At 41.5% G+C, this 25,751-nt stretch overlaps 3 protein-coding genes across 3 annotated transcripts in view; 2 read left to right on the top strand and 1 right to left on the bottom strand.

Moving 5' to 3' along the window:
* Positions 1–6,886, top strand: part of abcg5 (ATP-binding cassette, sub-family G (WHITE), member 5) — a gene marked incomplete at both ends in the record, with an annotated part of 13,753 nt that extends 6,867 nt beyond the window's left edge. Inside the window, 8 exons of the mRNA XM_080849185.1 lie at positions 659–798; positions 1,635–1,764; positions 2,096–2,309; positions 2,766–2,971; positions 4,378–4,516; positions 4,933–5,118; positions 6,154–6,266; positions 6,702–6,886. Of these exons, the coding sequence (XP_080705311.1) occupies positions 659–798; positions 1,635–1,764; positions 2,096–2,309; positions 2,766–2,971; positions 4,378–4,516; positions 4,933–5,118; positions 6,154–6,266; positions 6,702–6,886 (1,313 nt within the window). The remainder of the gene's footprint in view (positions 1–658; positions 799–1,634; positions 1,765–2,095; positions 2,310–2,765; positions 2,972–4,377; positions 4,517–4,932; positions 5,119–6,153; positions 6,267–6,701) is intronic.
* A 699-nt stretch (positions 6,887–7,585) lies between these two features.
* dync2li1 (dynein, cytoplasmic 2, light intermediate chain 1) lies at positions 7,586–13,712 on the bottom strand (the record flags this gene model as incomplete). Its single annotated transcript, XM_080848297.1, has 13 exons — positions 13,602–13,712; positions 13,281–13,413; positions 13,124–13,158; positions 12,970–13,039; positions 12,764–12,852; positions 11,945–12,137; positions 11,433–11,501; positions 11,009–11,086; positions 10,652–10,731; positions 10,345–10,415; positions 9,982–10,079; positions 9,596–9,688; positions 7,586–7,648 (listed from the first exon to the last, which is right to left on the bottom strand). Exons 1-13 carry the CDS (start codon positions 13,613–13,615, stop codon positions 7,586–7,588), a joined length of 1,086 nt encoding a protein of 361 aa, XP_080704423.1. The 5' UTR covers positions 13,616–13,712.
* Positions 13,713–15,810: 2,098 nt separating this feature from the next.
* Positions 15,811–23,872, top strand: LOC308373565 (interferon-induced GTP-binding protein MxE-like; the record flags this gene model as incomplete). Its single annotated transcript, XM_080849136.1, has 12 exons — positions 15,811–15,868; positions 16,994–17,209; positions 17,467–17,607; positions 17,858–18,012; positions 20,987–21,125; positions 21,377–21,575; positions 21,673–21,751; positions 22,214–22,336; positions 22,421–22,562; positions 22,760–22,918; positions 23,237–23,541; positions 23,639–23,872. 12 exons carry the CDS (start codon positions 15,811–15,813, stop codon positions 23,870–23,872), a joined length of 1,950 nt encoding a protein of 649 aa, XP_080705262.1.
* Between the last annotated feature and the right edge of the window lie 1,879 nt (positions 23,873–25,751).

Genomic DNA, 25,751 nt, shown 5'->3' with positions numbered 1-25,751 from the left:
TATACAATTCTTAGGCCTGTATGCATTGTGTCCTGGGCGTTGTGTTTGTGGATTTAACTTCTGTTGATAAAGTCAAACCTCTAAAACCTAGGTGACCCTCAACCTATTCTATATAAGGTCCCTCCACTCTTCTTTAAAAAAATTAAAATAAAAACATTTGAAGATAGACAGAGAGGAAGACAGAGGAGGGGAGAGAGGCAAATGAAAGGATGAGGGGGTTATCACACCTCCAGGATTAAGCTGAGTCCTTTGGGAGGGTCTTTGTGGGCTTCATCAAGACGGGTGGGACTTTGAGGTGGGGGTTCTTGGGACGAAGGATGGGGGATTAGTGATACCGCTCCACTCAATAAGGGCACACAATTATGAAGGGTTCCCAACCGAGGCGTCCCCTCATCAAGACAGAAATGGATAAATAAATCACTTAATGCCACTTTTAATTTCCCTCCCCCCGCACACAAAAGCCAATCTTTTAATTGTCCTAATTGGCAAAATGAACAAGAGAGACGGCAGGCTTGTCTCCGAGGGCTTTTTTCACTCAGGACCAAAGTGGACTTTGGAAAAGTTTGTGAAATGTGTTCTTCACCTTTGTGGTTTCTCTCTTCTTTGTTCTCTCTCTACTTGGGATGATGCGTGATGTCATCAACCTGCGTCATGGCAGAGGTGATACTGCTGGACGAGCCAACCACAGGCCTGGACAGTATGACAGCCAATCAGATAGTGGTGCTGTTGGCGGAGTTGGCAAGGAGAGGTCGCATCGTCATAGTAACCATCCATCAACCTCGCTCAGAACTCTTCAGGGTGAGTACGACAGGGTGGTCTGACATGTCCTGTCTGGACTTGTAATAAAAATGCAATAAATGTTATATAAAACTGTTATTATTATATGTGTGTTATAATTTATTATAATACAACGAATAAAAATGCAATCCAATGGACCCTTTCTCTAAAAGTCTTAAGCTACTTTTTATGCTGTAATGTGTGATTATTTCACTTTCATAAACTCTGAACACAAATCTTTTTGCAATTTAGCCTTAAAGGTGCATTAAGGATTAATAGCTATTCGTTAAGGTATGCTAGCAGCTAAAACTAACGAAATCTCTTGAAATGTGCTGACTTTGACATTATGACAAACTAATTACTCAACGACTGTCCTTACACAGTCAAACATCAATCATGTGCAACACAAGACTAAGCAAGACGGCAAATAAGCTACTTACTAGATCGGCAGAAGGTAATCAAAGTCTGGTCAGCGGGCATCGGCAGGCAAAACTACAGAACGCAGTTATATGCCTATCGACCCTGCTATGCCATTGGCACGGACGCAATTCTCCATATTAAAAGTCATTGTAGCGCCCCAATTTTTTTTAAGCTGTTATTTTAAGGTTAAACTGCTTATCCTAACCCTAGTCCTGAAGCACAATTGTTGCATATTGGGCCTTTAAATATGTGTTTACATGTTGGTCTGTTTTGGTGTTGCATGTACTGACTGATGTGAAAACCGTTGGACTCTAGAGACCTGACTGAGGCTGTATGTGTGTGTGTGTGTGTGTGTGTGTGTGTGTGTGTGTGTGTGTGTGTGTGTGTGTGTGTGTGTGTGTGTGTGTGTGTGTGTGTGTGTGTGTGTGCTGAGTTAGGTGTTCAGTAGGATTGCCATAATGAGTCTGGGTGAGCTGGTGTTCTGTGGGGAGCCGGGGCAGATGGTGGACTTCTTCAGTGGCCTCGGCTATGAATGCCCCGAGTACTGCAACCCGTTTGATATCTACGGTATGCCCTGCACAGTTTGCTTTTCTTTCATTTGTATTTGATATTGTTATATTATTATAAGATGGCCTGTGTTGAGGGATGCTCTGCCCATCAGAGCTTTAACATGAAGTTCACTTTGACCCTTCAGACTGAGTACAATTTGTGTTACTTTGGATACCAGGGATAGAGACAAATATGAATGCAGTAGTTATTTTTTAGTGTGTAAGTTCTGTGTTTGAAATGTGATGTTTTGCATTGACATCTTGTTAAACAAACACCAAACAGTGGGACTGAAAAAGACAACAAGCTTTTTTGTTCAGACAAATGACCCGTAGTTCCCTCTGCTTGGCAGTCGACCTAACGTCAGTGGACACCCGCTGCAGCGAGAGAGAGGCAGCCACCTCCAGCCGCATGCACGAGATCACATCAGCCTATCAGAGCTCAGAGATCTACCAGAGCATGCTGGGAAAGACGCAACAGGCATGCCAGAGGCAGGACAAACCCAGCATCCCCTTCAAGAGCAAAGAGTCGCCCAACGGCATGTCCAAACTTGGAGTGCTCATCAGGTAGGACCTCCAAAGGCTTAAGGAAGTTTGAGTGAATGACTGTTGATATAAGCATCAGTCTCTCTCTCTCTGTCATTTTCATAGTGTGTGTCTGACTGAGTGGATGAATGGATGAATGAATGAATGAAAGAGCGAGCGAGTGAATGACTGAGTGAGCGAGTGCGTGAATGACTGAATGGATGAATGTATGAACAAATAAGTTGAGTGATACATGAATGAATGCATGAATGGATGGATGAATGGATGGAAGGATGGATGAATGGATGGATGAAGGATGGATGAATGGATGGATGAAGAAACAATTGTATGAGTCAGTAATGAAACATCCTGCTCTTTTCTTTCAGTTCATTGTGTTTGTTTGATTGAGTGATTGAATGACTGAATGAATGAATTAATGAGTGAGTGAATGAGTGAGTGATGGCACTCATCAGTGAATAAGCACTCGTCCCTCTGCAGGAGAACCATGAGGAATCTCTCCCGGGACCGAATGGGAGTTCTGATGCGCCTCTCCCAGAACCTCATCTACGGGTTCTTTGTGGCGTTCTTCGTCATGCGGCTGGATGATGACGTCAACAAGGGGGCTGTGCAGGACCGCATCGGCATCATCTACCAGGCCATGGGCGCCTCGCCCTACACTGGCATGCTCAACGCTGTGGCCCTGTGTGAGTGCGCTCGTTTCTACACACACAAAGCACATCCACTTTTGCATTGTATGTATAACCTATGCACTGGCAGACAACATATAGGCTAAATGTGAGTGGGAGTTATTACAGCATTAGTGGAATTTGATTCGAAATTTTAAAACCAGTCCAAACCATTCGTGAAGGTGGGTTTCAAAAAGGAATTGGCCACAAGTACAAGGAAATGTGACAGTTAGGAGCCTGTACATGTAGCCTTGCTAACCTTTGGTTTTCGAATCCATAATTTTAACACGTCTCTAGAATGTGAACTCTTGCCATGTGAATACACTGCGTGTAATCTACTTTACATCAGGCCACTCATGCGCTTCATATGTTGATAAGCCTGCATGACAGATGCCACAAAAAACACACACAACAACAAGTATAATCACTTTATAATCATGAACATTTGTAAATAATGTTTTTACAATTATACCTTGTGAACAAAATCTGGTAGTTTTTGGGTTTATATTTACTGAAAGCATTTCGTGTGTTGATAGCCTTTGTAGATTAGCTTGCATAACCGGTGCCACAGTATAGTCCTCTAGGAAAGAACTGGCACAACAGTGACGGGAGATAGTGTTCCAGTCAAGGGACCTGCTGGAGTTACGTATGTAAGGCCTCGTATCGTGATTGAGTGCTTCTGCACTCATAAAGGTTTCATGTCACTGTTCTCTAGGTGAAAGGCCAGTGACCGAAAAACTCTCTTCTCTGTCTTCTTATCTCTGGGACAGCAGCAATCGCGTTAGCCCCAGTCGCTTTGATAGGTTTGTCATCCATAGGTGTTTAACTAGCATGGTTCTGCCTACCCACATTCTCTCTGTTCATTAGCTCTCAATGCATGTTGAGTACAGATATAGTGAGCTGGTTAAAAAAATAAATACGAAATTTTGATTATTTCTTCCTGAAGTCATGAAACTATGCCATTTCCCAGAAAACACTTGTCTATCAACAAGTTATAAATGCATGTGATCCTCCCAAAATAAGCCCTGAAATGTTCTGGGCTATTTATTTAATCTCAGTTCTCAAATATGGGTCACCAAGCTGATGATTTCAATTCACTTTTATTTATTTAAATACCCCCCTAGAACAAATGTATGGGTGACAGTGGCAAAGATTTGCAATACAAGAACTTACAGGATCTAAACCAAACCTACTTGACATTAATTTATCTTCTGCTAATGTTGCTGGTGTTTATCTGCTTCTCTCTCCTTTTGTGTGTGTGTTTGTGTGCGTGTGTTTGTGTCTGTGTGTGTGTGTGTGTGTGTGTGTGTGTGTGTACACGTGTACGTGTATGTGTATTTGTGTCTTTGTGTGCGTGTGTGTGTGTCTGTGTGTGTGTGTGTGTGTGTGTGTGTGTGTGTGTGTGTGTGTGTGTATGTGTATAGTTCCTGCACTCAGGGCTATATCGGATCAGGAGAGTAAGGACGGTCTCTATCAAAAGTGGCAGATGTTTCTGGCCTATATCTTCCATATCCTTCCCTTCAGCATCATTAGTGTCTTCATCTTCACCTCCTTCCTCTACTGGTGGGTATTGTGTGTGTGTGTGTGCGTGTGCGTGTGCGCGTGCGCGTGCGCGTGCGCGTGTGCGTGTGCGTATGTGATGTCTTATTATGGTGAGATACTGAAAAAGGTCCATCTTTATTCTACAATAACTACAATTATCTACCACTCTTCATTCAGAATCTTTGTCAGAGACTGTGAGGAAGCATGTGAGTGTGTGTTTGTGTGTGAGCTTAATCCATAGATTTGTGTCACCATTAGTACTGATTGTACATATCATATACATCAATGTGTCTGTAGTATGTGTGTTTATGTAAAAAAATACAGATATTAATACAGAGATTAAATATGTCATGTGTAATGCATGCATTTGTTGATGTTGCTGTTTATATAGTATGTTTGTAACTGTGCTTACCAATGACATTTGTCCCTTTTCTCAGGACGGTGGGCATGAACCCTGACCCCAACCGGTTCCTGTGTTTCTCTGCAGTCATCATGGTTCCCCACGTCATCGGGGAGCTCCTGACGCTGGTGCTCCTGGGGGTGGTACAGGACCCCAATATGGTGAACAGCGGGGTGGCGCTGCTCAACATAGCCGGCATCCTGGTGGGTTCCGGCTTCCTCAGGTGAGTTTGCACCCAGTCAGCACCCTGAATAATCATTTCGCTAGCTAATCATCATCCGCCATGAATAATCATTTTTATCATTTTAGCTTCTCGCTAGCTAATCATCATCCATCATGAATAATCATCGCTATCTCCTTAGCTTCTCGCTAGCTAATCATCCACCAAAATAATCATCGCTATCTCCTTAGCTTCTCGCTAGCTAATCATCCACCAAAATAATCATTGCTTTCCCTGAGCTCTTGATAACCAATCATCATCCCTGTCCAGTCATGGGCATCACCTGAGCTCAAGCTTCCCTCTCTCAGAGTGATGGTGGCACAGGACACGCCCAATCTGATCCTTAACTCTGGGAACCTTCAAAGATCCAGCCGCAAAATATTTCTTTAGCTTATGAAGCAGGTGTTTGGATGTCAAACAGACATGACACTATCAGCAGTGAAGTCCATGTTGTATCTTTTCTATTGTTTTATTACATTATTGTGACATTCTGAAGGTCACTGTCGTATCTGAGGGTATACTTAAAGTCAAGTTCAAACCTAAGGGCATTAAATGGCTGATTTTTGTAAGGGCACATTTGTTTGTTTGTTTTCATCTGGCACATAGTGCTCTCCAGCCTTTCTCTGGGCATTCTTCCACTAGTTAAGCGTACAGAAACATTTTATATACCACAGAATTGTATACTCACATTCACACACACACACACACACACACACGCACACATTTAGTCATTTAGCAGACGCTTTTATCCAAAGCGTCTTACATGTATGTTTACACATTTTTTACATTTACACTGATGGCACACTGCACATCAGGAGAAATGAGGGGTTCAGTGTCTTGCTCAAGATTGCTGTGACAGGGAACCAAACTAGCAACCTTCTGATTACTAAACGACTTCTTTGGTACCTCCGGTGGTACCTCCTGTACCACTGTATTAAGCATATCATCATCAAACATTACTATGGTATATTAGACTGAGAGTATATCAAGCAATATGATTAACTGAATGTGTGTGTGTGTGTGTGTGTGTGTTTACAGGAGCACCGAGCAGATGCCAGTGGTGTTTCAGTGGCTTAGCTATCTGACCTTTCAGAAGTACGGCTGTGAGCTGCTCATCGTCACCGAGTTCCACAACCTTAACTTCACCTGCAGTAAGATTCACACACACACACACACCTCTTCTGGCCGTTCATCCATGACAACCCCCCCCCCCCCCCACACACACACACACCCATGAGCGATATGTTTTATCTGACTTATGCGTTACTAAATCTCCAGAGGTTAAGTTATTAAGCGGCTGACGTTTATGACGAGCTGCCATTTGTTACTGCTGGAGACACCTGGGGTTACGGGTTACTTTAGGTCACTTACCTTTTTATTGTCATGTGTTAATTGGAATAATTTTATGGCAGCTTTCCATTAAAATCCACAGTTTTACCATCCACTCTTCACTCAGTCTTGGTCACTCATCATGTAGAACCATGTAAGGTCTCTCCCACGAGAATGAGGTGTGGAATGCTTAAGGGGTCTGTATGGCTCAATTGGCAAACATCAAATATAAACTAATATGTCACATTCACTTGCAGCTGACACATCTATGCTACCTGGGGCATGTGTGATTAAGGAGGGGAATCAGGTGATTGATCAGGGCTACCCTGACGCTCTGTCGCGCTACACCCAGGACTTCCTGCTTCTCTACGCCTTCCTGCCTGCACTCGTCCTCCTAGGAGTCATCACATTCAAGATCCGAGACCGCATCGTCCGCCGCTGACACACACGGCAGAAACAATCACTCACCTCAGGCGCCCAAAATGGAAAGGCTTGTCCAGGCTATCAACTTTGTAAATAGAATTGCCTGCTAGACATGCGACTTTATACCGTTGTTGGACAGATTTCTGCAGAATATTCTGCTCATGTACTGCACAAATTCTGGAGGACAAAAAAAGGACTTTATCACAGTAATGTATTCTTAATTCTGCCATTGTGAATAGCCATATTCATCCAGTCCCTTTGATGAAAATGCCCACATCTTATATTACCATCTCTGCATATTCTGTCAATGTGTTTTTTTTTTCTTTAAAGAGGTGATGGGCACTAGTGTGTCCAAGGAATGGAACTTCAGCATGCCACCAATGTAGCCTAAATCAAAGCAGTATATTACGTTTTTAAGTCTATTTTTTTCATTGAAACATTCTAGCACATAATTTATTGTTGCGCTTTACATTGTAATAAATGTGACCATGGTGAATGTTTTACAGATAATGTACACTGCAGAGTGTGTCAATGCAATTTATTGTATACAAAAAGGACAAAATAGAGCTTAAATAAAGTACAAAAATATCAATACAAAATGTCAAAGCATGATGTGATGTAGTCTGCATGCGGTATTCTGCATTTTTTTTAAATATTTTAAAGGCTGGTGGGTCTGAATTTGTTGTGTGCGTTTGGGCAATTGGGCTAAAGTTAAATATTAGGTCTCCAACTCCAGGCCTTTCCATGACTTTGTTGCATCTCTCTTGTATTGGTCAAGCTCCTTGAGAGAAAAGAAACAAACAAACATTGCAGTTTAAACCCTCCTTTAGATATTTACATTCAGTTTGGGCTTTGTCTTTGCTTTTATTGAATAGAATAGTTGGGGTTCAGGTTCAGGCCCTAGGCTCTGTAAAGTGCATTGAGACAATTGTTTTGTTTTGATGCTATACTATAAATAAAATTAAACTGAATTGAAGATCTGAAAGTGAGAGAATGGGAGAGAATGATGGGGAGTGGTGCCAGCATCCTGTATGTGGTGTGTGATGTCAACGCTGTGAAACAGCAAGACAAAGACGGGTATCAACAACTCAATATGTTGGCGATGGACGGAAATTCTAGCATTCGTATTCTAAATATCTTGACTGGATTCCAAATGTTTCTACTTGAGGCATTTGTATGTATCCAAGCTTCAGTGAAAATGATCCTGAGCGAGGCTGATTCTGCCAGACTGGGATCTGGCCCTTATTCAGCAGATCCACATCTACCTGGAGCTGAACCCACTGAGGTAGTCAGACTCTACTGGTACACGAGCCAGACGTCAGCAGTCCAGTACAGTCCAGTAACAATTCCCCCTCCTATTATGCACCGTCCATCTACGTGATATTGTTGGAGGAAGTTTGTTTGGTAATTGGTTGCAGCAAACGAGGCGCTGTCGAGTGGCTGTTCCCATAAATCCATGTAAATGTTCGTCATTCACAATAATGTTTGATAACCCCCTGAAGAAGATGTATTAATGTTTCCCAATGTGTTGTCAATCTGCTCATTATACACTGTCCAAAATCAGTTTGATCTGAAATACTGTGTCATTAGTGTTTTCATGATAACATATTGTAGCAACCCTTAATGTGCATTGTACATCATAAGTATATTTGCCTGCGCCTTGCGAGGTTGCAATATCATTCATTTCACCTGACGTTACAACGGCAATGATGGCCCATTGATGAGGTTTGTACTCGGGCCGTCTAGTCATTGTTATGCCGCTGGGCTTAAGCCTCTTCATAAGACACACAAACATTCTAACCAAACGGCTTAAGTACTGTGCTAGCATGCTTTGATAACACCAATGAAGAACATATCCCTCCCTTTTCGATTTTTGGCTCATTTTACCCTGGTGTTAGTTTTAGTTTTTTTAATGTCAAAATATAGTTTTTTTACTGGGCGCAGTTTTTAGCGCCCCCCCTCTTGAGTGGCGCCCTAGGCGACCGCATATACCAACTGTAGGAAAGGCCGCCCCGCCATGTCATCGCCTGAGCAAACAGACCATAGCAGATAAGAGGGGTGGCCTCTCCACCACGGGGTTACTACAGGTCACACAGACAGTCCTGCCTGTGATAATGGTCACATGATGTTGGCCAGCCAAGAGAGGCATTGCATCTGAGAGTTGTTGGGAGGGTTTGAGAGGGTAACTGTAGTGTAAGCAGGCAGGCAGACACGGGTGGGCGTGCTGGGCGTGCTTTATCTGGCCGTGTTATGGGTTTACTGCTCGTTATGATTGGAAGCAGATAGGGCACGCGTCGACCAAAAGGCAACCGGTTGACAGGGGAAAGGTTACTTAAGGACATTCGCGGCGTGTATAAGCTAGGGTCGAAAATCATTTGTCTTCTTTGCAAGTCCACTGGATTCAACACAGTATCCAATTCAATCTCTTTATACTGCTGACATTTTAGTAATTGTTTTTCTAAGTATTCTCATGACTCAATGTTTTGTCCTAATCTCAAAGCCATGGCCGTTTTCTCATTTCTTTATCGACAGCTTAATGTAAGACTATATACACGTATGAATACAACACAATAGCAATAATACATGGTACTATTAACTATAAACATACTATTACTATAAAACTATAAATATATATATATGACTGCCAGCCACTATGTGCAGACAGAGAGTGCAGAGGGTTGAAGGGGGTTCTGTGAACCCAAAAGACGTGTCTGGGTGGGGTCAGTACCTGGTCCTTCTGGGCCCTCATGGAGTCGATGAGGGGCTCACTGTACTGCAGGTCTTTGGCCGGGTCCTTCAGCTGTTTGCGTTCTGTGGTACTCTGGAGGGATGAGATTGATTCATTAATTGATGAATTGATTGATTGAGTAAGAGAGAGAAAGTGTGTGTGTGTGTGTGAGACGTGTATCCAGAAGATAAGCGTGAGTGTGTGTACTTGAGGGTGTGCTGTATGAGCAAACTCATACAAGCATGACTAAGGAGATGTCTAGGACAGCGTGTGTGGTGTGTGTGTGTGTGTGTGTTTGTGTGTGGGTGTGTGTGTGTGTGTGTTTGTGTGTGGGTGTGTGTGCGTTTGTGTTTGTGTTTATGAAGGAGAAAGACCCTCTGTTGTACCTCTGGAGGGAACACCCTTTCAAACACTTTTTTCCACAGATCTAGTGGATTTCTGGCATGCAGACTTCCAATGTCAATATCTGTGGTGGGTGGCGAACCTGAAAATAGGTAAAAGGCAGTTTATTAACGTCATAAAACGAAACACTATGTGTCCTATGCACTAACTAACCTATAAATCAAATGACATGAACTTAAGTAGGCCTGGTGGATTATGTCCAGCCTTTAGGTGCACTATCGGACAAGTCACTCGAGTTTATTGTACAACTGTGCAGACTCTCATCACACTTGACCCTGACCCTAACACACTTGCCCTTGACTACAGTAAATGAAGGCCATGGATAGGCAGAGATAAGAGCAGCTCACCGATCTGACTCAAGGAGTCCATGCCAGCAGGGACGACAAGAGGCTTACTGGGGTCAATGGCCAAGGACTTCCTGGGAATCAAGAAGACAGAGGTTACCAGGCAACCACAGTGCATACAAACACGATCAGCTTTGGCCAAAGTGGTGTCTCATAGCATTGTCTGAACCATAGAATTGGTTAGAAACAGTTCCCAAATGGAAAATTCCCAACAACGGTATGTCAAACATTCCAATTATATGGTCTGAACTCACCCACAAACAAACAAACAAACAAACATAAAAACAAACAATAGAAGCAACCAGCTTACGATCTGTCTGTCCCAAATGCAAGGTGACTGACAAAGCTCTTGGTTTTGGACATGGTCCCCTCTGACTTACTGCTGGTAAACTACGATGAAGAGAGGATGAAAGAGATAGGAGTAGGAGTTGGTGCACAGACCATCAGACAAACGTCAGACAAATGGCTCAATTCTAGTCTCCTGCTTGTAATTAAAAAAAATAATAAAAAATTAAACATAAGGTTTATTAATAACTGCAGTGATGGCTAAAATGATCTATGAGGATCAGATGTTTATCATTTAGTGTTGGCCTGCATCTGTAAATGACTGATAAACAACCCTGTGCGAACCCTGCACTCCACGTATTAGAGAACATGTTGGTCTTACGATGAGTGATCCTCCGTAGTAGTGAGCCAGGAAACGCAGGGTCTTACAGATCACCCTCCTCTTCTCCGACTCAAAGTCCTTCGCACCACAAATATAAGTAAGTGTGAACACAGGGTGCTAGAGTTAAGACAGGGGTAGGCAACAGAGGGTTATAGCTTATAGCTTCATTTTTTTAAACAGGGAGGGACCAGCATAAACATGTTGATTGTACTTGACAACTGTGTATGTGGCTGTAAAAAAAGGATAAAACTGTCAAGATGTTCGGTGTGTGTTTCTCCACCATCTATTTTTCCACTGTCTGTCTTTTACCATCACTAGGTTTCACTATTTGAAAGACCTCCCCACATTTTGTTGTCCTGATAACAATAATTTTGTAGCTCAAAAGTGTGCGCTCACATAAAACTGTTTGCCATTGGTTGATTACCTGGAAGATGTCAAACTTGCTGCCAATCAGAAGCAGAGGGACAGGAAATGGGTTGATGATTTCTCTGTCCTGGTAAAGGATTCAGGCAGTTTATACATGCTCTTCCATCCACTGATACATGCAATCCACTCTCACACTTTCACATGTTAAATTATTAGCCATTTACAAATTACAAAAGTGACCAGAGAATGTCAGAGTCATTCTTTTCTATTTATGACGACCCTGGTGAACTCTAATGTAAATCTAAATTACGCTACCCTTTATTCACCAACTTCTTCTCAGACTTCACCAGTAATACTAACAAAGGGTCTGAGGCATTGGTGCTGACTTTCCCAACTAGTCGCACCATTAACTATAATATTCCATTGGCTAATGGGATGAGTGCTGAAATAACATCCACAGCCAGGGGTAAATATCACAAGACAAATACAGAACCGTAGAGAGCAGTTAGACATCTGCTACAAATGAGAACAACTTAAGTTAAGCTTAGTCAATCTACTGGACCAACTCACAGGATGGTCTTCGGGGAGGACGCGGGGGATTCCAGTTTGATCATGTTGCTTGCTGGATCGGGAGTCAGCCCCTTTCTGAGGCCCAGAACAGATCCTCTCCACCTGGGTCCTGGCAGCCTGGAGCAGCCTCTCCTGGGTCGCCCACAGGGAGTTGGGCTTGGACAGGTCCAGAACCAGCACCACAGAGAAGGCCCTGTGAGACACGCAGAGGGAGGCTGATCATATTCAGATGCATAAGATGGAAATATATTGCCCCCTGCTGGTTAATGAATACCATTACAACCACTGTCAAAAGTTATTAGATTGTTGTCTATTATAGACTGTCGTTATTATAAACACTACAGTAAATGAAATAAGTGAATGTTACAGAGTTCCTTACTGTGTTTGTTATTATTATGCATATTACACTATTATAAAACAATTACATTAATTACATTACATTAAGTGTTTGGTGCACACAAGGAAGTTTCTGCAGAAAGTATTGTATGATATCTGATGCGCAGGCAACACTTTCTTATGAGAAAAGGAAACGTTTTTTGTGCGCAAAACAAACTTTAAAGATTTATTTCTATTTTTGCTTATGTCCCCTTAGGGGCTCAGTAAATGTATTATATCACAATTATTATTTTATAATAACAACTCACAAACAAAAACAATATATAATACAAGAACCACAACGTAGTTTCATTCGCCATTGCAGCTCCACTGTTCTATTAGATTGCATAGACAATGAATTACTTATTATCAGTGACTTTGCAATAATTATAGCACTTAGAATATAAAGTTAATGTTTTTGAGTGGTGTTTAAAAGATACTAACCTGACATTCTGTGCATTGATGGGGATTTGAGCGAGGTCTGAGAGCGATGTTCCTCCTCCGAGCTCCCAAAAATGTGCGATGTCCTTGGGCTTTTTTGGAGGAACAACACAAGCAGGTCACCAAGGAGCTGAAGATACAGGTACGCTAACCTATTAAGGAAAACCTGTTCATATTGAAGCCCATGGAGATAAATGCCTGTACCCTACCGTATTGTGCCCCCGAGCTCTTCTCCCGAATGTGTACTCTAACGCGAGTGTAGGTTTAGGTGGTTCATCTCTGTGAATGTAAGAGATGTAATTTGAAGTGTTTGCAAGTTGAAACATTAACGTAAGATAAGTGTTGTGATGGGCCTGTGTTTACCTGTCAAGGCACCGAAGTAAAATCGTTGTTTTACCCTGGAATAAACGCAAAACACTTCAAATCTGAGTGACTAAATCAAACTATACCACTTTGATGAGAGTGGTAGTGATGATAAACAATGCAATTATAAAGTCATGGCAGTCCACTGCAATTTTACCCCCGACTTGCTCCCGGTAAAGAACACTGTTCTTTCGTGCAGTGACTGATCCTGCTGGTCGGTGTCCTCATCGCCAGCACCGTTCTCTCGGCTGCGGACCTCCAACGCTGCTAGCTCCCATAATGTATCAGTGCTGCATTAAAATTGATATTTGCTCAACGTAAATTGTATAGAACTATTCAGCTTTAGCTAGCTAGCCACTATGGTAGTGGCGATAGTTGGTAAGCGACGTTCCCGACTTTTCCCGTCTGCTTTCTAACGTTAATTTGCTTGCTAACTAGATTAGTTATGTATGCAAATATTGTCGTGAAGGGAACTTACCTGATTTTAGGCATTGGTCGTAGGTTGCAACAGAGAAACCCGTCGATAGATTGCTTGTTTTGTCTGGTAAGCTAGCTCTTGTGTTTACCCTTTGCAGATGATTACCGTTGCGATGGGTAACGTCGCATGCGTATGACGTATGAAAGTCTTTGCGGGACAGATGTTATTTGTTTACATATTCTCTTCTTGCATGTAGGTTTGAACTAGGCTACAGTCAAGTATATGGAGTTAGAATAGTTTCAAAATACACAAATAAATGTCATGCTATTCACAAATGTATTTTGTGATTCACAAATAAATGCCACACAATTTACAAATGTAGACTTTTGGACCGCAACCTAACTCTGTAGGCTTCTTTGTGTAGTTGGTTTTATTCATAAACCATATTTAAACAAGAGTTACGTTTCATTTTCTTTTTAACTGGCCTGTCAGTCCCAGTAATGCCATCCTCTTCCTCAGTCTCCACTCCCATGTCAACGTGGTTTCTATTCAGAACAACCTTACAGTAACGTGCAGCAAGTGCCTTAACCTCCTCTTTCACACGCCCTCCGATAGCAAGCATCAGCGCGAGCGATATAGTCTATGCTACGTCACAACCCTAGTGGCCGTGCAGTCTGCGCATGAGAGAGAGTTTTAGCACAATGAGATACAATGCTTATTTTGAGTGTATGGACTCGCAGGAAAAATTATTTTATGATCAGGAATGTTCATGTTGATAAAGCCCATGAATTTAGAAATTTTCCGGGACAGGCTACAAAAAACATGGACAATCCCGGTAACAGGCAACACTTACTCCCATAGACATATATATGTCTATGCCCCAAGCAACAACATATATATTTTTTAATATACGTATATAGTAATAATAATAACAATAATAAAACATGTAATTGCAATTATACACTACATACATTTGGGACAACAGTGACCAAAAAAATCGCTTTAGTTAACGTCCCACTATGTGTCTCAGTTTGTCTGTGGTGCCTCCTGCGTTGTGTCTGTGCAAGCAGGGCACCCAAGTGAAAATGCAATAAAGTACTGTATGTATAAAAAAAACAATCAAGTAAAGTACAGATATTCAGAAATAATACTTGAGTAAAGTAAGAAAGTATTTTTCTACTCAAGGACTAAAACACCCCTAGATAGGTATGGTTTGTGTTCTGCGGGGTGGGGGTAGGTGGGCACCAGAGTCACTGTTGCCCATGGGGCACCATGAAGTCTTAATACGGGCCTGCGTCCGAGGGTCCCTGTCTTGCAATGATCAGTTTTGCACAAGGTCGAAAGAAAGAAGCACAGTTCGACCCTTCTTATCACCTATGGTCCAAACATGCTCTTGCACAGATGCAGACTAAGTGGCACCTAATAATCTAAGTTACACACACAGAAACTCAGAAAAGCCATGTTCCTGCTTACATAAGCACATGATTGATACAAGGTATATATTATTAGACACTTGATTAACTTGTGAACACGGGGAGAACATGCAAACTTCGGGCCATTCTGTGTGGAGTTTGCATGTTCTCCCCGTGTTCACAAGGGGTTTCATCCACTAAGAACCCCAACAGAAAACTGAACTGTCCCTCCCCGACCAAGACGGATTACTTGACTTGGTCCCCCGGCGCCTAAAGGCTGCACACTGCTACTGGGGGTCCTGGAGGAAGGGAAGTCCGGGATGGGAGAAATGCAGAGATTAAATTCACCACAACCTCAGGCCTGCGTGTGTGTGTGTGTGCCCTGTGTCGCCACTATATATGCACGTGTGTGTGGCTGTGTGTTGATTGTGCAATTAAAAACTGACTGAAGTCAGCCTTGTTTGTTTGTTTGTCAGTGTTTGTTTGTTTGTTTGTTTGTTGTTTGTTAATATATTCTGACGTCATAAACAGTATTTCGGAATTACCTGTCACAAACATTGAGAAACTAATAAACTAACAAACTAACAGGGGATACCAAACTAACACAAAGAAACTAAAACTGGGGACATAAATTAAAGAGCCAACAAACAGAGTCTTACTCTGGCTAATGTGCGCAAGGGTGCAGAACAGAAATACTCGGCTCACAGCCGGACAAGAAAGTCACAATAGAACTGGGGTTGTATGCACGGAACTCTGGGTAACGCGACCAGACATGGAGTGAGGGGAGTCAAGGGTATATGTAGGGAGTGAAAACGGTGTGTTTGATTGGGAGAGGTGAATGGCGTGCAGTTGGGACAATGAACGAGACTGATGACATGCAGCTGAGCAGGGGCGTAACTATAGGGGGTGCAGCGGGTGCGGTCGCACCTGGGCCCTTGGGTCTTGGGGGCCCATTGCCGGGGCCCATAGGCTGATTTATGTCTAAATTGAATTTTGCCTGGTCATACAGCAGGCACAACTCCTATCCTTCAAACTGCAGAGCCCTTATTTAAGGTTGTTCTCATTTCTGAGTCAGGTCGTCGCTGAGCGCCTGTTTATTGTGTACCAAATAATGCCTTTTAATAGTATTTAGTTTTATACCATATATTGGAGACCAGTCTTTGATTTGTCAGTCAAGATCCAGGTTTTAATCTTTGTACAATTATGGCCATCATCGTGAGACAGAGCTTGAAGTCCAACTTGCCCAGAGCTTCACCTCAAGATAATCTGATTATCCCTTGAGAGAGTCTGTTAAATACACTGATATTAAGGGGTGTTACCGTCTATTCAAATAGACCATGGGGACAAGGCCCCTTTTTCTCGACCTGGGGGGGAGAGGTGAGAGCAATCTCACACCTCTCTCCCAGGTCGAGACCAAGTATATTCACCCAGGAAATGCTTACATGCTAGTTAAATCCAAAACATTTATACTAAATATAAATAACATAGAATTATTGACTTATTAAATCTCAAATGACTGGTCCCTTCACTTTCATCAGTGTTTTAAGAATGTTTCAGCACTTTGACAGTGTCCACGTAACCGCGAGTCAAAGCACTATCCATGTTTATGATCACTTTCTCGTCGACCTGTCTTCTTTCCCAAAACAATAGCCGAAGTAACTAATTTGACTGTAAAATCCAACACATTGTTGTTCAAATATATATACGCTAATGGTGTGTGTGCATTAGGGCCCGTCATAACTACCTTACGCCACTGACTAGGGCCCGTTATAATAGCCTGCACCTGGGTCTTTCGTAACTACGTTACGCCAATGCAGCTGGGAGTGTGAGTGAGAGTGAGTGTGCTGAAGAGGGCGTGGTCGGAGCAGAGCTCAGAAGAAACTTGACAACACCTTTCAGTGAAGGTGTGTTCTGTGGACAGAAAGAGCCTGATTTGATTAGAAGCTGTTGTTGCCAGTTTCACAGAAAACATTTTGACAGTTCATCGGGGGATACTATCTGGAAGGACAGAAAACTGTGATAATCTGTAATAACGTAAAGTGCGTAAGAATCCTACAATGCTTGAAGAGATCAGCCATCTTTCCCAGCATTATGAAGAAAAAGTGCGCCCCTGCATTGACTTGGTGGACTCCCTGAGGTCCCTGGGAGTAGAGCAGGACCTGGCCCTACCTGCCATCGCTGTCATCGGGGACCAGAGTTCAGGCAAGAGCTCGGTGCTTGAAGCCCTCTCAGGAGTGGCACTGCCCAGAGGCACTGGTAAGATAACACCAACATGGCATTGAATTTCAGCGTATGCTTCCTGGTCTAGTATTACCTTTGGCATGAATGCTTTATGCGGTTTGTGCCCTAGAGCATTAAGAACAGAGTTTAAAGTTCAGGTCTGGACAGCAGTGTGTCCATGTGATGTGTGTACATACGATGTCCTTTATTGAGTTGTGCTGCCTTAACCAGTATTTGAAAACTGTTACGCTCTTAATGAAGATGAATGCCTTTTGTTCATTTTGAATGTCCAGGCATTGTTACACGCTGCCCATTGGTACTGAAGTTGAAGAGAGTGAAAAAAGGCACTCCCTGGTATGGGAGTCTTTCGTACCAGAACAAGATCAAATTGGAGCTAGAAAACCCAGCAGAAGTGGGAGATGCTGTGGTCAAAGGTCTCTGTGCCCGTTTGTTATAGTAGATGTATGTGTAGATCTGGGTAAACACATGGGCCTGTATTTGAGATGTGTCTGATTTGTTTTGCCCCAATAATAACCACTGGCTAAGGTGTCTGTAACGGCATACTAGTAAACTCAAAGCATCCATAGACTTGATTTACCTTCATAATGTTCTGTGATCAATGTTGTCCTTACTGTACATTAAATCAAGTTCGGATCATTTCTTGATGAGTTTCTTGTCTTACAGCTCAGAATGCTCTCGCTGGTCAAGGGAAAGGCATCAGCCACGAGATGATTAACCTGGAGATCCATTCCACCAATGTACCTGATCTGACTCTTATTGATCTGCCAGGCATTGCAAGAGTTGCCACAGGCAACCAGTCCCATGATATTGAAGAACAGGTGAGAGGAAATAGATTGATTATGTTACTAGCCTCAAGTCTAGGGGAACTTGGGCCAGTACAAACAGGTTATTTGCACTTACAGTTTTTTACAATCGGATACACACTAAAATCAAAAGTGTAACACAATTATCAAAACCTTCACTCAAGGAGCAAAACAACGGCTCAGATCTGCACAACTATAAGCACATTTAAACATCACACTTTTTGCAAAACCATACACACAAGTGATTTGCAAAGCACTAAACACACTTTTATGCTTTAGACACAGACGTATATCAAGAGGTCACTTCCTTGCAATTCCAAAACACTGACTGCCAAATTACCACACATGAGCCGGTCAAATAAACACAGCCATCAAGTGCCCAAACACGTGATTGCTTAATTGTAGACACAACAAACAGGTTTAAGCACCATAGATATGCAGCAGACGAGTAACTGTAATCTGTCTTCAACCAAAGTGGAATGGTCAGAAGAAGAAGATGAAGAGTGAGGGAGAGAGGGGGAATCCACAGAGGAGGAGAAGGAGGAAGAGGAAGAGGCCGAGGCCATGCCATGAGGCTGAGGTCAAGGTGGAAGTAGAAGTTTTCAAGTTTGTCTGATATTTGCTGAGCTTACAGTGTTATGCACACTACTGAAGTAGCATGAAAACTAGGACATGTTTTGTTGTGATTCTCCATCTTGACATGTTGACTGATTTGAGAATTACGTAAATAATATTTTCATCAGCATTGGTCTTGTGTAGTGTTTTTACTGTATTGTGTATTTTCACTTTCTCTGTGTACTTCACTTACACTACTCTAATCACTGAGAAGGAGTATTGCTAAAAGTGTTTTAGGTTTATAACAGAAGTGTGTAAGTGGTACAAACAGAATTCAGTATATGCAATGTGTGTGTTTCATATGGTAACAAAATATGGTTTTGTTAAATGAGTGTATAGATTGAGGCGATTGAAAAGCAAAACAAAGCAGTCAAAATTGTGTGTATCCGATCGTAAAAAACTGTAAGAAGTGAAAAACAAAAGCAGGTGTCAAAGGCATGGAGTTCAACTTTATTAAATATCCATAAAAACAGGCTACAATAAAAGACAGGCCATCATCATCAGTTGCCCAAAACCATGTGCAATCATACTCTACAAACATCACTAAACACACACACACACACACAATACAGTTTTTTAACGATCGGATACACACAATTTTTACTGCTTTGTTTTGCTTTTCAATTGCCTCACACAATAAGCACAACCACATACCCAAAGAGCAAAAACATCAGATCCATTGCAAAATGAAACACTCTTGTAAAATCTATACACTCATTTAACAAAACCATATTTTGTTACCATATGAAACACACACATTGCATATACTGAATTCTGTTTGTACCACTTACACACTTCTGTTATAAACCTAAAACACTTTTAGCAATACTACTTCTCAGTGATTAGAGTAGTGTAAGTGAAGTACACAGAGAAAGTGAAAATACACAATACAGTAAAAACACTACCCAAGACCAATGCTGATGAAAATATTATTTACGTAATTCTCTCCATATACCCAAATCAGTCAACATGTCAACATGGAGAATCACAACAAAACATGTCCCAGTTTTCATGCTACTTCAGTAGTGTGCATAACACTGTAAGCTCAGCAAATATCAGACAAAGGTAAAAAGATGTTTCCAATACAGGTTACAATTCCATTTACAGTGAAATGTACAGATTTGTCAGTGTCGCCAGTGTTGACTGAGAGACCTGATGGATATTACTGTATTGAAAATGGCATGGTCACCGATAATGTTTGCTTGAATTTCTCTGAGCCTGATAGCATTACGTATTTGCCAAAAGCATGTTTATGATCTCTATATCTTGTTCTTGCGTGAATATGGGCCTGTCCTCCTTTCAAGTTTACTGTATTTGATACATTTGGTCTTCTTCTTCTTTGAGCACATTTTCCTCCTGCTACAGGTCTTCCTCTTCCTCTACTTCCACCTTGACCTCAGCCTCATGGCATGGCCTCGGCCTCTTCCTCCTTCTCCTCCTCTGTGGATTCCCCCTCTCACCCTCACTCTTCTTCTTTTGACTCCTTCCATTTTGGTTGAAGACAGATTACAGTTACTCATCTGCTGCATTTCTATAGTGCTTAAACCTGTTTGTTGTGTCTACAATTAAGCAATCATGTGCTTGGGCACTTGATGGCTGTGTTTATTTGACCGGCTCGTAGGTGTGGTAACTTGACAGAGTGTTTTGGAATTGCAAGGAAGTGACCTCTTGATATACGTCTGTGTCTAAAGCATAAAAGTGTGTTTAGTGCTTTGCAAATCACTTGTGTGTATGGTTTCGCAAAAAGTGTGATGTTTAAATGTGCTTATAGTTGTGCAGATCTGAGCCGTTGTTTTGCTCCTTGAGTGAAGGTTTTGATAATTGTGTTACAATTTTGATTTTAGTGTGTATCCGATTGTAAAAAACTGTAAAAGACAGGCTTCATCATCAGTTGCCCAAAACCATGTGCAATCATACTCGACCAACATCACTAAACACACACACACACAAACAAACACCCTTCAACAAAGTAACACTTCAATAACCAGTCTGCTTGTTGTTAGAACATACACACTTCACCGAAAAGGAAAGGTTGGATAACCTTAAGAAGTGAAGAACAAAAGCAGGTGTCAAAGGCATGGAGTTCAAACACAAGCTCCTACATTCCTTCTCTTATCCCTGCCTTGCCGAGTGCCTTCAATGAACCCTCACTGCTCCCTAGTGGACTGGAGTTAATCAGGCATGATTGAGTGCATGCGTGTCTGTGTGTATTGGCGTGCGGCACTACTCATAGCCCGTTACAATTACAGTATGTCTGAAAGACACATATAGTTAACGATTTTTTATGCAACATATAATAACTTGTACAACAAAAAATGTTGTTGTACTTTGTACGTGACACAGCCCTCATCCTGCACACACCCTTGTGTTACAGATTAAGAAACTAATAGAGATGTTCATTGACAAGCAAGAGACCATCAATTTGGTTGTGGTACCTGCAAATGTTGACATAGCCACCACAGAGGCTCTGAAGATGGCTAAAACAGTGGATCCTGATGGGCAGAGGACTTTGGGTAATGTAGTTATTCACATTTTCTAAAGGTTTTTAATTTATATAGACAGAGGAAAGGTGTCGGCCTTGTCATGTGTTGTTTTGCATGCCTTTACAGAACTTTTTCGTTCATTTTGTAAAGTGACTTTTAAGTGATAGCACATGGTTGGACCCAGAAAGTGGTGTCTAATTAGTTATTTTACCAAATGCATTTCCATGCTCTTGTTGATGGTCCAAGGTCACAATACACAGGTCACATTGTCTCACCTTCAGGCATCCTGACGAAACCTGACCTAGTGGACAAAGGAGCAGAGGACAATGTTGTCAGTACTCTCAACAATCTGGTCATCCCGCTCAAGAAAGGCTACATGGTGGTGAAGTGTCGAGGCCAGCTAGACATCAATGACAACTTGTCTCTGACCAAAGCTCTGGAGAAGGAGAGGAAGTTCTTTGAAGACCACACTCACTTCCGGTAAGGACAGTAAAGCCATATTCGGTAATGACTGACTAAAATGGACGAATCAGTATAACCATGAATCTCTTCCTGTGTTTTCATTTCTCATCCGTAGCATTTTTCTGGATGAAGGGAAAGCTTCTATTCCCCACCTATCTGAAAGGCTTACCAAAGAACTGGTATCTCACATTAACGTGAGTTCTCATAATGCTAATGATGGGTGAACTTCAGTTGTTTGCACTGAAATCAATCATTCAGTTTTGTGTATATACTGTAACATTAATAGTTCACAAAGTCGTGTTTGTCTCAGAATTAGAATATTCTAAATAGTTCTAAAACACCAGGATGCCACCTCAGTATGTGTCTGGTTATACTAGGCTACTAAAACTATTATCTTGCAAGGTAGGATTACAACCACACAAAAGACCCAAGTGATTTGAATCAATAATTTAAATCTCGAAAAAAAACACAACTTAAAGCATAGTAGATAAAAAAAAAAGATTAATTGACTCTCAAACTAGCACATAATTACGGTAGAATACTTTGAAATATGACCTACTCATGCAAAGTATATTTAGTCTGTAAAGCATTGCTTCATTGCGTAGTACTGTTTTGTGATAATAACAAGTATTGTGTGTTTTTGTACATTATGTCAGAGATCCCTTCCCCAGTTGGAAAAACAGATTAAAGAAAAGCTGGAGAAGACTTCTACAGAGCTGAGAATGCTGGGAGATGGAGTCCCTCAAGATGAAACCGAAAGGGGCAACTTCCTCATTGAGGTGAATTGAAAGTTGTGTGTTAATAAAATCTGCAGTCCTTCGAGTGAATTGTTTTTTTGAAAAATGTAATGTTGTATGTTACAGAAAATAAGCAGATTCAACCAGGTTATCACAGACATTGTCAATGCAGAGGAGGATGTAGGAGACACGTTCACACGGGTTTTTACAAAAATTCAGAGAGAATTCAGTAATTGGAAGACAGAACTTGACAAAAAAGCCCTTCAGTGTAAGTTCTTGTCATACCATTGGTTTGCTGATGCAAACCTGGTTCATAATTGGTCCATTCTCCTATGTGGTGGAGATCTGGGAAATATAACTGTAAATGTAAAGTGTAACTATGAGGAAACAAAAACTGTTAAATTTGAGTTTTGTCTTTTTACCTGACAATTTATATACGTTATTTTTAAATACTTCTGTCTTTAGTACAGGAGCATTTACGAGATAAGATGGAGGAATACACTAGAATTCACAGAGGCAAAGAGCTACCTGGCTTTGTGAACTACAGGACATTTGAAAACATTGTCAGAAAACATGTGGAGGATTTAGAAGAACCGGCAATGAACCTCCTACAAACTACCACAGGTTGAAGAGAAGTGTCTTTTTCTCTGTTTCATCTTTATCTCACAAAGGTCATGATTGTTCAGTGTTACATTTACAAAACTAAACTCATTACTCAAGTTCATATTCACTCACTGCTTTTTTAATGACTTCCAATTGTGGGAGGAGTGTGGCTAGTTTAATATCAGTTTAATTTAATTTGAACTCATTGGATCAGCTTGCTGTTTCCAACGTTAACACTGAACTGGATCACTTTGGTGGCATGTCGGTTACTTGCTTTTAAGTCCAACTGGGAGACTCAGCCTTAACCTTACATTCTTTTTCTTCTGTTATCTTAAATAGACATCATTAGACTTGCTGTGAACCAAACCACCAGCAGCTTTTTTGAAGCTTATCCCAATCTGATGAGGGCAGCTAAGGAGCCACTGGAGGACCTAAGAGAGCTGGAGTATGAGAGGGCTGAGGAGAAACTGAGGTCACAGTTTAAGATGGAGAAAATCGTCTACTCGCAAGATAGCCTCTATAGCCGCCAGTTAGAAGCTGACAAATTCACACCTGCATCTCCTGACAAAATCTGGAAAGGGGGGTTAAATGTTATCAACGCAGACGTTCGTGAGATGGCTCATCATCTAAATGCCTACTTCACTGTACGTCGCCTTTGTACTTGTCTTCTTGTGTACTTGTGTACGTGTCTATACTTTCCCTATGTGTTTACTTTCATCTGATTTGGTTATGTGTCCTCAGATCACCTCCGATCGCCTAGCCAATCAGGTGCCCCTGATTTTGCTGTATCACATGATGGAGCAGTACCTTGTTAATGTGAAGACAGCCATGTTAGGCATGATAAGACACAAGGATGCAGGCAGCTTCATACAAGAGAAGTCTGATATAGCCACGAAGAGAGAGTATCTTTTGAAGAGAATGGAGCGCCTGAGGAAGGCCCGCCAAGTTCTGGCCAAGTCTGTTCCCTCTGCTTAGAAAGCCTGCAAAGGAGCATGTTTGTTTAGTATTAGGAGTAGGAGGAGTATTAGTTTTGCTGCAATTTCACTTCACATTTTATGTGTAGGGACAGGGGTCTGTTGTGAAAAGCAGAATTGATAAGTTGCTGAATATTCATACAGCAGATAAAAGTCAAGGGAAATAATTACTAAGGGCCAATCTCAATACTTCCCCTTACCCCTTATCTTACCCCTTACCCTTGAAATTGCGCGTTCATGTGAGAGCTAGTGGTGTCTCAATACCCAACTTGATCAAGATTAAGGAGTAAGGTTAAGGGCTGTATGGCCCTCGTTTTTGAGATGATCGGAGAGCTACCTTGCTCCTCCAAGGGCTATCCCAGAGCACAACGCGAAACCAGCTCGGGAATTTTCAAAAAAACATGGCTGCTTGAAGCGAGGAATATTTTACATGAATAAAGCTATCTACACAACTTTTTATATGTTTATAATGACTCGGTTTGATCTGAAATGTACTACACGAGCAATGCATAGAATTGTCGGTCTTAACTGAAACTTTCAAACGGTAGTTTTGCCGATACAATTAGCGCGTATACCACCACTCCATTGGCTTATATGGTAGCTTGCCAGCTATCATGCTACATACACTACATGTAAGTATTTTTGGCTTATAATTAATTTAAAAATGACGACAGTCTTGTTTCGTGCTCTACACAGTTGTATACATATATATTTGCAACCATGTTCTTCATTAGACTTTTTTTTTTAAATCGCTAGTTTCATAGCTCACAGTCACGCATGACGTACCCGAAACCTAGTGGCGTCTCATTTCATAGGGGAAAGATCTCAGCCCTTGGCCCTTACACTTGCAAGTGCTAGGGTTAAGACTAAGACAAGATTAAGCAAAAGGGGCAAGGAGAAGAATCGAGATTCGGCCTAAATAATAAGTCACATACACCAAGACACAGGTTCTACATGTTCAAATGTGATATGAAATGATCGAAAGATTTGTTGAGCACTCCTGGTAAATTACATCATATTTAGTATAGTTTAAATTACAATTAGGCCTTAATCATATGCTGATATGTTCATTTTTTATGTTTCACATTATGTATTTGGGTAGAATGATATTTAAGCAATTTGCATAAATATCCTAAAACATCAGATAACTTTCGGTAGTCATTTTCATGTGGGTGTTCTTATTTTACTCTATATATTTAGTTAACCTATTTCTATGTTACTTCTGCCCACATAATATTCTATACATTAGAATATCATTTTAAGAGAAATTGTCTCGGAAGGAACACATTCATTGTACTAGTACAAGTTAAATGAATTAGTTAAATCAATCGCCATTATGGAAACCGTTTCCCATCTTGTAGGCAAATCATGTCTACTGATACCATACTATAGTTTAATATTTTCATACATCTCATACTGCTATATTGCCTTCAAGGACACATTTCACAAATCTAGGTTAAAAGTCTTCTCTTACACCGCAGAAAGCAACTTTACGCAGTGTCTTTTGCCAGTCTCTGTCAATCCAGGATAAAGGGGCTTTCCGACATCTATATGTGAATAAAAGAGTGTGATTTATCACTCTAAAATATCTTCCAGGTTATATTAATCTCCTTCTGGAATTGTTGGCACCCTCTGAGTCTTCTCCTATAATGCGTGATGAGGTTGGTGAACACATGGCACGGGATCTGAGACCATTCCTCCATACAGTATCTCTCCAGATCCTTCAGATTCCGAAGTTGACACTTGTAGACTCTCCTCTTCAGCTCATCCCACTGATTTTCTATGGGGTTTAGGTCGAGGGACTGTGATGGCCATGGCAAAACCTTTATTCTGCGGTCGGTGAACCATTTTTGTGTATATTTTGAGGTGTGCTTCGGATA

This window comes from Sprattus sprattus, assembly GCF_963457725.1.
Source record: "Sprattus sprattus genome assembly, chromosome: 12".
NCBI classification, from domain to species: Eukaryota; Metazoa; Chordata; class Actinopteri; order Clupeiformes; family Clupeidae; genus Sprattus; species Sprattus sprattus.
Note: the sequence above shows the minus strand (reverse complement) of the source record. Positions and strands in the feature narration are given on the sequence as shown.